At 38.5% G+C, this 15,235-nt stretch overlaps 1 protein-coding gene across 2 annotated transcripts in view; it reads right to left on the bottom strand.

The window, feature by feature from the left end:
- The window catches only part of KAT6A (lysine acetyltransferase 6A), a 133,506-nt gene that overhangs the window by 58,420 nt on the left and 59,851 nt on the right, over positions 1-15,235 (bottom strand). For both annotated transcript variants that reach the window (XM_075556614.1, XM_075556615.1), the window contains exon 3: positions 2,708-2,816. In XM_075556614.1, the coding sequence (XP_075412729.1) occupies positions 2,708-2,816 (109 nt within the window). The remainder of the gene's footprint in view (positions 1-2,707; positions 2,817-15,235) is intronic.

The following is a 15,235-nucleotide window of genomic DNA, read 5'->3' as shown; positions in this document are numbered from 1 at the left end:
AGAGCAACATTATATTCCGCTGTGTTGACTGATATACCTGTTTCCCAATTTTAAAAGCTTAGGCTTACCCATAATAAAGAGAATACTAAAATGAATTATTACATGCTTATGAATTCTTCCCTTCTTTCCAATTAACTTCTTAGAAAGAATTTCTCAAAATGAAGTTGGGTGTAATACAAATAAACATTTTTATACCTGTAGGTTAATATTCCCGTCCAGAACATTGTCCCCAAAGTATGATGCACTATCTAGTGCCACCAATAAAGTACAAATATTTTGCCTGTTACAAGCTGTTTGGCTTTCTTAGCTTTCAAGTTTTTTATTATAAAAGCGCTTAGATTTGTTTTGCTCTGTATATTACTGAGAACAAAAAATTGTTTAAGCAAGAAAAATGTGCTAGGTACACATTCCTATGAATTATTTTTTCCATATGCTCAACTACTAATTTTCTCTTGTTTAAGCTGTCTGTTCACAAGCTCTGTCTCCTTCATAATTAAAAGTATAAATACACTCTGTCATATTTTAATGCAATTATTTTTCCTTAACTATTCCTGCTCTTTTTATTTTGAGTATGTTACCTTTCAATTTAGAAAATACCTTAATTCAGATATTTGAAAAATAATAGTCTTGTTTTCTTTCATGGTTATTATAAGACTGAGCCTCAAAGTTGCCCTTCCATGATTCTTGCTTCCTGGTATCCCTGCCCTAGTGTAGTCCCCTCTCACTGTAGGAAGGGCTGACCTGTATAACAAAGAAAATATTACTTCAATGATAGAATGGGAATAAGTCACAGACAATACTGAGGCTTCCAATTTTGTTTTCTCTTGGATAAACTGTCAAGGGAAGTCAGCTGTCATGCTGTGGACTCATAGTGCACCAAGGAGAGGTCCACAGGGCAAAAAATTGCTGCTTCTTGTCGATAGGTGGTATCAATGTGGTATCAGCAGGCCAGCCGAGGAAGTGAGCGAGTATGGAAGCTTTCAGATGACGGCAATGTCACTGAAGATTTTTAATTACAAATGGCCTTCGTAAACCACTCCCAAATCCTGCTCCATGGGAACAGTACGGAAGAAAAAATGTTTGTTGCCACTTTTAAAGTTACATTTTCAAGTAATTTATTTTTTAACAACAGATAACTTATCATTTCTTTAACTACTTCAAGTCATAAAAAAGTTCCCCTGCAGTGGTGATCTTCAAATGGTGTTCTTCCTTAGTTTTGAAACTTACCCATAGTAGTATTAAAGAGAAAACGAGAACACTTTCTGATGATTCTTAGAAGGCAAGGCTACAAGCCCTGACCCAACTAACCCCTCATTCCCACCTCACCTAGAACCAGGTCAGTGTATCAGTTTTAAAGAGTTGAGCTCCTGTAAGATTTCATTTGGGAAAAGGGTTTCATTACTAAAATCATTTGGAATGTCTTGTACTGTATGACATGCCATTACATTTTCATCTTATTTTTAAAGATTTTATGCTTTATAAATAAACTGTGAGATTCATCCAGAGTGCATTATTGTTCATGAAACTACGCTGATATGGTCAACCAGCAAACAAGACTTAGGTCTACCTCCTTCTAATGCCTTCGAGGCACAAAAACTGAAAGGTTAAAGAAGTATACTTCTTAGACTCATTTTCAGCCAAACTCTTGCTATGAATTAAATTCTACACCTGGATGTATTCGTGTGCCATGTGAAAAGCAAAAAGCAAACAAAGCTCATTTCTCTCCCAGTACTATTTTCTAATCATAAGCAAACTCATCAAAAATGCTTTTATCTGTTCTCTACCATCAGGACCACCCAGAGGCAGCTGAGATGCCAGCTAGATTCAGCATCTTAGTACCCACCTACAACAGCGTATTCTGAAACTTAATGATTCGACGAGCAATCTTCTGCTTTAGCCTTTTCCAGATGGAGGCAGATGGGGTGACTCTGCTGGGGACTTAATTCTACAGTGTTCCAAGAGTCAGTTCCTGAAGCCCAGACTAGCCTTCCTCTTCAACATTTACATCAATGTCAAATACCTAGTTCTACTATTAAATTCTTTCCTCTTGAACTATAGCATGTGGTTTCTATTTTATGCACTAACTTCTTGCAGATACTGATACAAAATACTGAAAATTAGGCCAGTGATCAAAGATAATGCTGATGTACTAAATCCTTCCTGCAGGGTCTTATAAAGCAAGGAGACCTCTAGAACTGACAACGGAGAAGTCTTTCTGGAAAGTCTTTCCTAAGGCCCAGAATGGTCACACTGCTCATTAAACTGCCGTGTCGACACACTATTTCCAATGTGACTTGCATGTTTCCATCAAGAAAAACAAATCTGTTACTATCCTGGGTCTATTCATCAAGCCCTAGGCATAAATCAAGAACGATAAGTAGTGATTATTAAAGAAATCACCAATGATTTCAAACTGATTTGTGGTGATTTTGCAGATGTTTGACAGTTAAATATAAAGATCAAGACGAAAAGTAACTCTTAAAAAAAAAACAACCACAAAACCCAATTTAAATTAACTCAATTAATTTGAGTGTGTGAGCTACACACTCAATGCCTTCATTGTTTAAAAGCTCCTTCCAGTTACCTAAAACACAAACCAAATTAAAATATTTCTTTCATAGCAATTGAAGATTAAAAACACAGTGCAGCACACCTTCCTCTAGCCTTCCTAACAGGTTGAAGGAGGAGCACATGGGGAATCACATACCACTGTTGCCACAATCCGCACAGGAGATGAGCTCCTCAGGCTTCTTATCTCGGTTTTGTTCTTTTGTACCAAGGCAGAAACTACAGATGGGGATTGGCTCAGCAACTGGCTGTAAAGAAAAACACAATTCACTTAGGCACTAATGCATTCTGTTTTCTTTTTAAGTATTACTAGTATTAAGTATTAATGGCACTAATAAAAAGACATAAAATATGTATTTATTTCCCAATTTTAGGTAGTAACTTTGGGGCATTTAACTGTATGGTTCTCTTACAATCCCAATAAATAGATGTATCTTTACAAAGCCTGTTCTAGCCGGGCCTTTTCAACTACGTGCTTTAGTAACAACTTTATGCCTGCCCCACTGCTGTTCACCCCACTACACCCCCCAAAAATCATATCCAATCTTTCTAGTCACTGAGAAAATTAAATGATACTGCAAGGATTAAATAAAGCAAATCCTTTAGCCAAAGTTGAAAAATTCAACCAAATTAAGTACAAAAAGATATAATAGCATCCCTTAAGGCAGTGGGTCATGACCCCTTTGGGGGTCCGAATGACCCTTTCACAGGGGTCGCCCAATTCATGACACTAGCAAAAATACAGTGATGAGGTAGCAACGAAAATAACCTTATGGTTGGGGGTCACCACCACATGAGGAACTGTATGAAAGGGTTGCAGCATGAGGAAGGTTGAGAACCACTGCTTTAGCAACGCAAGCTAGTGGGAAAGTACAAAGACACCTGCAGCCACAGAGTAACTTAGAAGCCATTAAGTGCTGTAAGGGCTGTAAGAGACAGCCCGAGAGAGTCCACCTGTGGTTTGGAGGAAAGGAGGGTAACATGTAATAAGTATGTGTCAGTCCTGTATTATGGGATCTGAAGAAAGTTGCCCTGTTTTGCATCGTGGTTACAAGTCAGCAGTGTGGAAGCACCAGCGAGCTCCACACGAGAAAGAGGAAGTTTCCTGCTCCCACAGAGAGCTGCAGTCTTGGAAACCTAGGGGATCAATTCTAATGTGTCTTATGGGGTCTCTATAAGTCAGCACCAACTCATTGCCACTGGGTATTTGGTTTAAGAAGTTGTACCAACTTTTGGTTTTAAGAAGTAATACCAACACTCAAGTATTTACACATTGTGCAGGATGAAAACATAACACCTCCAAGATGCTTATAGTTAAATGGCAGAGAATGGATAAAATATGATAAAATGTTTAGGCACTAAAATAGAACGATCGTAAAGGGAAGTACGTAACAGGAAAAATAAGTGTCGTGGGGGAAAAGCGTCACGGCAGTATTTGACTCGGGCTCTTAATGAAGTAAGGGCCCTTGTGAAGTTGTAGATGATGTACTAGGCTGCTAATCCAAAGTCAGCAGTTTGAAACCATCACCTGTTCCGTGGGAGAAAGATGACACTGCTCCTGTAAGGATGCATGATCTCACAGACCCAAAAGAGCCCTCCACTCTAAAGGTCACTAGGAACCAGAATTAGAAGTCATGCCAAACGAAAACAAACAAACAAACAAACCCACTGCCACCAAGTCGTTGCCAACTCAGTAAACCTGCTTGGACAAGGTGCCCTGTGAGTTCCTGGGGCTGGAACTCTACTGGTTTAAAGAGCCCCATCTTTCTAGCGTGGAGCAGCTGCTAGTTTCAAACAGATAGCCTTACAGAGCTCAGCCCAAAGCACAACCACTAAGTCACCAAGGCTCCAGAGACTATGCCAAGGGTGTACATAAAGTTAGAAAATATAAAATGAGGTTTAGCAAAGGTATAATGAACTTAATTTTTGGATGTACTGAGCTTGAAGTGTCTGTGGTACATGCGTGTAGCAATTCACATGGGTGTTATGAAAAAAGGATTTGGGATTCAGAGTGGTCTGCCAATAAAAATCTTAAGGCCATACATGTACAAAATGGCACTGGAGTCTTCAGAGTTGATGAATTTTTCCTGGAAACAGGTGGAAAGATAAGAGCCAAGGTCAGAACATGAATGTTTTAAATGACTAACAGAGGAAAAGCCTGTAGAGAAAATGAGTGTTGGGTAAAATCAATACTTAAATGTTCAACACAAACAATAACAGTAAGCAACGGTCAGCAGAGAGATTCAGTTAAAGATGAATAGTTGAAATTTATTGTAACTTAGCTGTCAAAGAGATATTATATACCTTTTCCAAAAAGAAAAAGAAAATAGCCAGGGAAGACTAAAAAAGGGGAGGGAAGGGGGCCCTAGATACTGGAGTGTAAATGTGTCGTAAACTCCAGAGAAGTTCTAGAAAGACAGACAATGCTATGTGTGTACTATATAAACACACACATTAAATAAAACACACATATAAATGCCCATATCATAAACAAAATTAATCCAAGCAACTTACTTACCTTGTATGAACCATACAATGAAATATTAAGTGGCAATTTTTAAAATTAGGCAGCATTTATGAATACCATGAACTCTACTGAACAAAAACCAGCGCTATGGAGTCATTCAGACAGCAATGGATTTGGTGTTTTGGGTTCTAGACACTGAGAGTGCACTGGCAAACGGGGCAGACAACGCCCCAACTGCAGGGAGATCCAATTCTAGCAGGGTGCTAAACAAAGTGAAAATGACAACAGTGGAGTGGGATCAAACAATAAGCTGGGAAGCATGATTTCAAAGAATCATGTAAATGTGTTCAAGTTGGCTAAAATAATGACAGCATAAGATAGTAAAGAAACCTACAAAGATAAATTCTAAAGAAAAAAAACTGGTACATGACAGCAAAAAGAAAAAACAGATTAACCATATTAGGAAGAACCAATTTCATGGCAGAATTGTGCAATGAGGAAGAACTGTCATCATCTTGAGGCCTAAGTGTGTCAACTTCTTCCAGGGTCTGTCCAGATCTCCAAAAAAGGGACACTTGGTGGGTTACACACTGGGCTGCTAACCACAGGTCAGCAGCCCGTCAGCTGCACCATGGGAGGAGGATGAAGCTTCCCACTCCCATAGGAATTCCAATCTCAGAAACCCACAGAGGCAGTTCTACCCTGTGCTATTGGGTCACTTTGAGTTGGTCAGAATCGACTTGGTGGCAGTTGGATTTGCAATATGGAAAACAACTCCACCAGAGGGCACCTTCACTGTAATGACGGGGACAAAGAACCAACTTCACATATAAATTAACACACAATGACTTTAGCACACAGATTTAAAAAGGAACAAACCTGGTTTCAGATAAAGAATCTCAAGCCAAAAATGCTGTGTAGCCTGTAGTGACTGAGGAATTGGAAAATAATAAGGCACTTTAGAGCAGAAAGGAAGCAATATCATAATTCACATTGGTTTATCATAATTAATTAGCATAGGTGAAGTAAAGTACTTAATTTGCTTCCACTTCACAGGAACAAAACAGATCGTCTTACTGCCTAAAGGAACAAACATAAATATGAAAAAAAGGTCTAGAAAATAAATCGCTGTTGTTTTTCAGCAAAGGAAACAGAGCCTTAAAAAAAAAAATCAGAACTATGCAGTAATCTGTATTATCAAACATGAGTCTTCAGCACCTAGAACTAGACAGTAAAGATTCTTTTTAGCAGAAAATGGTATTTAAAATTATATCTATGAAGTCCTTAGTAAAACAGTCCTTTTAAGTTCCTGTTGATATTTCTTTTATATATGATTAATGCTTTATATTACTAGACTTTGGCCACCCCATTCAAATCTATTTACTGAAGAGAAAGGGGAGTGATTCAGATAAACTGGCTCTCTGGTTACTTGAAGCTACCTAGACAGTTTATCTAAATTGTTTTGGCAATGTAAGAGACGGCCAGTTTTAAATGTTGGCTTCTAGCTGCACAAAGCAATTTTCTGAGTATTCCCTGTAATTACAATGTAAGTTTAAACATTAACAATATTTACTTGATATTTATCCAGGTGAAAATGACAGGATGAAAAGCAATTTGTTAAGACAAAAGTCCATGTAGACTTAAATTATATGAAAATGCCTTCCAGTAATAAATGGCAGCACTGCCATCCCTTATTTCATGGATATATTTCCTACTGAAGCTGTACATCACCTTGTAAATTCCTTAGCTACTTGAAAATTATAAAATTTAAACTAGCAGAAATACTATTATTACTAACAACTATCGTGATTTTTTTTTAACAAGTTGATACTTTAAGAGGTGCCCCAACCCCTTTTCAGTACAATTTAAGAATAAAAGTATTTTAGGGGTTAAGTTATGTTAGCTTATGAGCTACAAGCAAATACAATCCAAATAAATCATCTAGGTTACAGCATAATCTATGAGATTTTCCCTAATTTGTTGATAAAATACTCCTGATAATTGGTACAGAAGGGTATGTTTTAGAATATATTGTTATAAGCATTTTTAAAATCTCAGAATATTCTCAATCTCAAAATGCTGGTGTCCATGAAAAGCAGTGTGATAAGGCTTAAACTACATGGGGTTCACAGGAAGACGTGAGTATGAATTTACGAGGGTGGTTATAGGACAGAAACAGGAGACAGTCAAAACATTTCACAAGTAAAATTATACAGGCTGTTCTGAATTATCCTGCATCACAAAGACAAAACAAGAACAACTGACATTCTGTGAATACAATTCCTCAAAATCTGGAGACACAATATGCCACATTATCAGTGTACCCGGGTCTAAACTTGGTCCTTAGGCTTTGCTTGTTCCTAGGATCTATATCAAGTAAACCTGTTTCTATAGCTAATAAAACAAGAAGAAAGTTTGTAACAAGTTACTTTACACACCATTAAACACAATAGCCAGACTGAACCTGTTAAAAGGCAAATGAAAGCATGTCATTCAGCTGCGTGCTGCCTAAACCCTAAGAAGGATTCCACAAATGGACTACAAGGACCTATGAGACACACAGACACACAATACCCCTCTGCTCTCATCTCCTATTGGTCCTACAGGTTACTTCAATTTCCTGGGTTTTTTCTTCAGCAAACCAAAAAGGTTCAGTCACTTGGCCTTTCCATTTGTTTTTTTTATCTGAAATGCTCTTCTCCCCAGTTCCTTCAGGTCGTCTTCATTTAAAATCACCTTCTCCATTTCTGAGGCTTTCTTTGAACACCTCATTTAACATTTCAAAGCAAACCACCAATCAGCAATTCATTTGTCTTGCCAATCCTATGAGTGGGTTGTCTTATTATCTTTCTGTATCCCTAGTACTGGAAACTCACTCCAAAAAACCACTTTTAAAAAGACACCTCACTGTCATTTATGCATCAATTCTGCCTCAGAGAGATGCTACAGACAGAGCAGAACTACCCCTGTGAGAGTCTGAGGCTGTATATCTCCATGGAGTAGAAATAGAAAGTCTCATCTTTCTCCTGTGGGGTAGTTATGATTTCAAACTGCTGATCTTGCAGTTAGCAGCCCAACTTGTAACATTCAACACACTACTCCAACAGTACCTAGCATATAGCCCGCAATCAATAAGTACTTGCTAAAGACATTAATTAAAGTACTTCGTACTAGAAATAAGGAGCCTGGTGGTGAGCTATGGTAACACTGAACTGCTTAATCAAGAAATGTTGCAGCTCAAACCCATCAGGCACTCTTTTTGTAAGAAAGAGGAGGCTATCTATTTCTGTACAGATTTACCACCTCAGAAACCCTAAGAGGGTCACAATGAGCTAGAATCAATTTGATGGCAGTAGATGTGGTTTGGGTTTGTTTGATTTGGGGGATGGGGTGGGGGGGTGGAGGGGAGACACTGTAGGATAAAAGTTTGGCTGCTAACCATAGGGTCCTTAGTCCAAACCCAAAAAGTCACTCCACAGGGAAAAAATGAGGTTGTCTCCTCCTGTGAAGATTTACAATAGCAGAAATGCTACGTAAGGATCACTCTGAGTTGAAATCAACTCAATGGCAGTGGGCTTGGTACTAGAAATTATAATGCCTAGTATAAAAAGAAAAATTAATTGGCTATAACATAAGCCTGCTAAATGCTTTGCAGAGCTCCATCATAATTATAATATGTAAATACTCTTCTCATATTCCACTCATTTTCTCCAAAGTAAAAGTGTATTTGCGTCAGGTGGCACTTAGATTGTACCTTGCATGTCATCTACTGTCCTGGATTGATTTAGGAATAATATTGAGATCTTCATAATAATCACCAGATGGCAGCACTGAGGAAAACACATATTAGATGCTCTGGCCACTAGTAAATAGCTGAGTAGCATTCTGACTTGAGTTTTTGGAAATTACTTTTTTAAATGGGAAAATAAAACTTGTGACCAATGAGCTCCATGACTTGAAGATTACAATATGTAGGAAAAGAGTTTAGACAGCTATTTAGAATATACTCAATTATGGCTTTTTGTAGATATCCAGATACATCATTTAGGATGTCCATCTTAGAGTTCAATTTTCATTACTTTCCCCTTAAAGAGCCTTTACTATTTTTAAAGGCATTATAAATTTATAATTGTCTCTACCTCCTAACATCTTTTGAGGAACTCAAAGAGTCCTGAGGGCATAATGGGATATACCGAATATAATTGAGTATAAGTCGAGTTGTTCAGCACATTTCTTATGCAATTTTTGTGGCAGAATTAGGTGCTGGCTGATATTCGAGTTGGCTTATACTCGAGTATATACGATAAGTTGGGTTGCTAACCACAAAATTAGCAGGAGAAAGATGTTCTCTGCTCCCATAAAGATGTATAGCCTCAGAAATCCACAGGACAGTTCTACTTTGTCCTATACGGACTTTGTTGTTGTTGTTCTGAGGAACAAGACTCTAGGTATATGTTATTCTCCATTCTTAAAGCACTGACATAAAATAAGCAAGCATCTGTCTTTTTGTACGTAACTATCTCTAGTTCTTGTGACACTAAATTACATAATGAATTCTAGAATCAGTCACCACCAGAATTTTCTAGCACAAAAATGCTCTTGTAACCTCAGATTTATAACTTTGAAATCCCTATGATAAACATTTCATAGGTTGTAAGAGCATACAATTTCTTAAAAGCTACGAAATTAAAGTTTTAAATGCCATTAGAAATAAGACAAGTTCAAATCAATGAGTATGAAAGTAGTATATAATTCATCTGTCTGTCTTACTATAATACTCAAATACACATCAAACAAAGAAATAGAAGGCCATATCATTCTTCCTTAGATTCAAATATAAAAGTTCAGAAGCATAACCAATTATAAGGGCTATAAGTCATGCTCCCGTTATTGTGAATTAAGTGAAATGATTTATTTTCTCCAGTCAGATAATTTAAACGTCAAGACGCACAGAAAAAGTAACTATAATTTTCCTAGACCTAAAATTTCTGCATTTTTAAACTGTTCCTATGAAACTTCCCTTATATAATAACTTGGTGCACTGTAACTAGATTCTAGAAATAAGTTATCACTCCCCCAAAGTGGGAAAAATAATTACTAATTACAATTCAATTTGGCTACTGAATTTACATGGTATCCATCTTATTCTTAATGTACCTACATAGAAGATGTCTAATTCAAACACATAAAATAGCTTACTCTTTCTTATGCCTCAATAATTTTCTTTTAAGACAAAGCTAAGATTTTAAAACTTTCAATCCACATTACTCAACCTAGAACTAAAGTTTCTCTAGTCACCTACCATACAGCAATTCAGGCAAGTTATTCCACACACGAACCACCACCAGAAGCTCCTCTCAAATCTACACACCTTCCTCAACTTCAATGAAGCGCTCGTGACTCTCCGGTCAAGTGTTGAGCTGCTAACGAACCTCAAAGTCCGCAGTTCTAACCCAACAGCAGCTCCACCAGAGAAAGATATGGCCATCCACTCCCAAAGAGATTTACAGCCTTGGTAGAACTGGGCTGCCCGTGGGTTTACTTTGTGACTTCCAAGATGCTCTGGTGACAAAGTGGTTAAAGAGCCCCGGTGCTAAACAAAAGGCTAATGGTTTGAACCCACCAGGAGAAAAATGTGGCAATCTGCTTTCAGAAATTCGACGGTGGTAGTTCTACTCTGTCCTGGAGCTGCTAAGCCAGGATCGAATTAGATTGAACTTGATTTCCTTATTCTGCCAAGTACAGACTAGACTGCTTCTTTACAATCTTCTAAGCGTTCTGAGATATTTATTTATCCTACTCCTACAATTAAAATTAAGTAAACTGAACTTCAAATTAATTTTATAGAACTTGAAACTTACATAATTTTCAGCTAACACTAATATATTATTGAAGTACAGAATTAAAGGTATTTCTAAATAATTAAAGGCACTTATTATATTCACTACACATAATAAACACCCATAGAAGAGTGGGAAATGGGACTATTCTTTGGCACAGTGTAGTGCGAAATCAAAATTAGCTCAAGGCATCAACTAAGTCACATAGAAGAACCACACCAACCTGTGTGATCCATGGTTTGTAAATAATAAAATCCAAATCTGAATAGCCCCCCCCCCCCAAGCCCTGAGGATAATATTATGGCTCAGAGCAACCAATGCAGAGGAGATACCAGGGCCAGCCCCACCACAAGACACAACGAAATCCCTCACTGACACATAGTGCTAAGGCAGACAGCACTGGGGACACAGTGAGGGAAATGTGCCTGATCACCCCACAGTACCAGGCTGAAACACTAAGGGCATACAGTGGAGCAGCAAGGGGAGCAAAGCAAAGAAGTCCCAGAGGAATGCAATGGAGGATTTGGGGGCCAGGGCGTGCCACTCCAGCAGACTCAACTGGAAAACACTCATAAAAGTCAATGGATAGACCTGGAATTATTTGAGGGCTTTTCAATTTTTGCTGTTTTTAAAATGGTTTTATTTTTTTTTGTTTGATCTATTAGCTGTTGTTGATTTGTTTTTTGTCTTTTTTTGTCATGTTTTGTTTTTCGAGCATAGTATTGATTATGCATGTCTATCTGGACAAGATAGGTGGGATGAACAATCCAGAGCAGAAAACAAGCGAACCGACGGTTCGGGGGAGACACGGGAGAGGGGGAGGTGGGCGAAAAAGAAGGAGGTGCTAACAAACCCAGGGACAAGGGAAGAATAAGAGATATAAAATTGATGGCGATGAGGACATAGGATGCTTGGAGGACTTGATCAAGGGCAATGTAGCCAAGAGAAATTACCAAAACCCAAAGAAAGGCTGAACGTGATAGTGGGACAGGAGGAAAGTAAAAGGATATAGAGGAAAGAACTGGGAGGCAAAGGGCATTTATAGAGGTCTAAATACAGGTGTGTGTATATATATATATATATATATATATATGACAGAGGAATAAATCTATGTATTTAAAAGTATTACAGCAGCAGATGGACACTGGGTCTCCACTCAAGTACTCCCTAACGCAATAACAATTTGTTCTACTAACACGGTACTCTGTGATGTTCACCTTCTCTGACATGATTGCTGAAGACAAGATGGGTGCAGAAGCACATGTGGTGAAAAAAGCTGATGATGCCTGGCTATCAAAAGATATGGTGTCTGGGGTCTTCAAGGCTTGAAGATAAACAAGAGGCCATCTAGGTAAGAACAAAGCTCACATGGAAAAAGCACACCAGCCTGTGTGATCATGAGGTGTCGATGGGATCAGGTATCAGACATGAAAGACCCAAAACAAACAGACAAAAGCCTATTAATGAGAAAGAGAGGGAGGGTAGAGTGGAGACCCAAAGCCCATTAGTAGTTAATTGGGCACCCTGTCAAAAGGGTCATAAGGAAGAGAAGAGCCAGTGAGGATGCAGTATAGCACACAACCTTCCTCTAGTTCTTCAATGCTTCCTCCCCCCAACTATCATGACCCAATTCTATCTTACAAATCTGGCTAGACCAGAACATGTATGCTGGCACAGATAAGGGTTCACAACACAGGAAATCCAGAACAGATAAACCACCCAGGACCAATAATGGGAGCAGCGATAGTAGGAGAGAAAGGGAAAGGGGGGGGGGGGTGTCGGACAACAGAAAAGTGGGTAAAAGGAGACAGAGGTTGGTGTAAGACATGGGGAAAAATTATAAATTATCAAGAGGACATGGGAGAGGGAGGGTGGGGGAGGGAGCAAAAATTTAAAATGAGGAGCTGATACCAAGGGCTCAAGTAGAAAGAAAATGTTTTGAAAAAGATGATGACAACATATGTACAGATGTGTTTGACACAATGGGTATATGTATGGATTGTAATAAGAACTGTAAGAGCCCCAATAAAATGAAATTAATATTTTAAAAAATCTGATGGGGGAAGGTATCAGAACTTAAATTTTGAACATCTGGTTTGAAGAAGGCTATGGAGGGCAGTGGAAGGCCCAAATCCACTTGTAGGGTCAACACATGGAGTCAACCTCTGGTGAGTGCCCTCTGCCCATACCTCAGGGATATGAATAGCTACCACCCACCCGGCCCTGTGAAGTCAATTACAGCAGATGCACTTGGGTTGAAATGTAATACCTTATCATTTGTTGTCTTCTGACTCATTTCAAAGTTGTTTCAGTGTTTAATATTTCCTGCTATCCTTTTGATTGAGGCTTTTGCTAAGTTTCATCTAGTCGTCATTTGTTAGCTTCCTTATTTGTGTTTTGTATTATTTTCTGTATATGAAATACAGAGTAGGTAAATCTATAGAGAAAGTAACTGGACTAACAATTTATAGGGGCATGGCAGAAGAGGATGGAAGAAATAAAAACTAACAATGAGTATGAGAAAATGCTCTGAAATTGATTGTGGTGTTCACAAATCATCTTAATCTGACTGAACATTTAAATGTATGATATGTGAAATATATTCCTATAAAAAAAATTTTTAATGATGCTCAGAAACTAAGCACAAGGTTTTACATAAAATGAGAAGTCTGGTAAATACCACTGCTTGGTGAACACTATCATACCAGCCCTGTGCTAAAAACTGAGAAGACTAAAGAGGCAGCTCACACTTCCAAAGCATTTCTAAATATCATTAATTGCAAACAAGATCCACAAAGCATAATTAGAGACAAATTCACAGTATTTTCTTATTCAGTGGAAGATTAAAAAGTAATAATCCTTTTGTGAGAATTTTTGCAGTTAGTTCCAATATTGTAAGAGAAACAAATTGGAATACATAGTTCATTTTAGGAAATTCAAACTTTGTTGGAAGATAATTATATTTCATTGAGAAAACTGAACACTCTAAAACATATCATTTTCTTCCAGTCAGGTAAGCCCTGTGACATTCACCTCAATTGTAACCAATGCTTTATTCTTTCATTAGGAAGGGCCTCTAGATTGACAGTGCTTTGCCCAACTCGTTTCTGACCATTTAGAATTCAATTTTCCACATCTTTTCCAGGAAGCCTGTGTCCAAGGTAAGCAGCTGTCACTCTAGATTTAATTTAGCTCTTATGTGCTGTATATGCATTATATACACAGCCGTGCCTTACTAATGCCCACAATAGTGTCTATGAAATAGGACTGTCATAGTAACCCAGTGCTGCTTAACAGAAATTCCACAAGTGGATGATTCTAACACATTTATTTCCTCAGTTTTAAGTGTAGAGCCCTGGGGGTGTGGTTGCTATGCATAGGGCTGCATGCAGGCTGCATGGTTGGCAGTTCAAAACCAATAGCAGCTTCTCAAGAATGGGAATTCTACTCCAATAAAGTGAGAGTGTCGGAAAACCACAGTGGGATCACTAAGAATCAGCAATGACTAGATGGCAGTGAGTTTGGTTTGGTTTGGTTAAGTGGTTAGGGATCCAAATTCAGTGAGCAACTCTAGGGGAAAGTTTTCTATGTCTACTCTTGGAAAAAGTCCTTGACACCTTTCAACAACTGTGAGCGCAGCAATACTGGGAGATCAAGATGTCTTGGCATCCATCTCTCTGTGGGTCTAGAACGTTATGAACACAGGGCCCTCCAATACAAAGAATGTGCTCTGCTTCCAGCGGTTCTTTCTCAGTGGTACTAAGCCCTCTTTCTCAGTCCCATTTTCTCATCCAGGGCCCGTGACTTAAGTAGGGGGGAGAATCCCACCCTAATCCCCTTACAACTGATCATACTATGGGGGTGACAGTCATTACAAAACTGCTAAATTACGCCATTACATAACTGACAAACCTTGCAATTCCCAGTTCAAACAAGCTGACACCATTTGTGAGGGATATCATTCCGTTCATGACACACCATTACATGTTTTGGACATTGTGAGAACACCGTATCATACTCTGTTCATGCTTTTCTAATACACATCTTAGCAATAATCATCCAATGTGCTGAGAAGAATTTGTTTTTGTGTCTAACAAATCAACAGAAACTCATGTATAAGAGAGAGTTTTATATAAAGGTTAAGTGGACATCTAGAAAACATCCCAACCCAGTGCTGCCCAAGCCTACAAGTCCAACATTAACCCATATGTCCAACACCAATCCCCAAAGTCCTCCTCCATCTCACAAAACACACGCCATGACGCTGACTGCAGGAAGAACGCCGAATCAGTGAACATGTAAGCATCTAAGCGCTAGTAGGGGTCCACACAGCTGCTCCAACACCCAGGGCTGCATTGGG

This window comes from Tenrec ecaudatus, chromosome 8 (assembly GCF_050624435.1).
Source record: "Tenrec ecaudatus isolate mTenEca1 chromosome 8, mTenEca1.hap1, whole genome shotgun sequence".
Taxonomy (NCBI): Eukaryota; Metazoa; Chordata; class Mammalia; order Afrosoricida; family Tenrecidae; genus Tenrec; species Tenrec ecaudatus.
The sequence above is the reverse complement of the archived record's forward strand: the minus strand, read 5'-3'. Positions and strand labels throughout refer to the sequence as shown.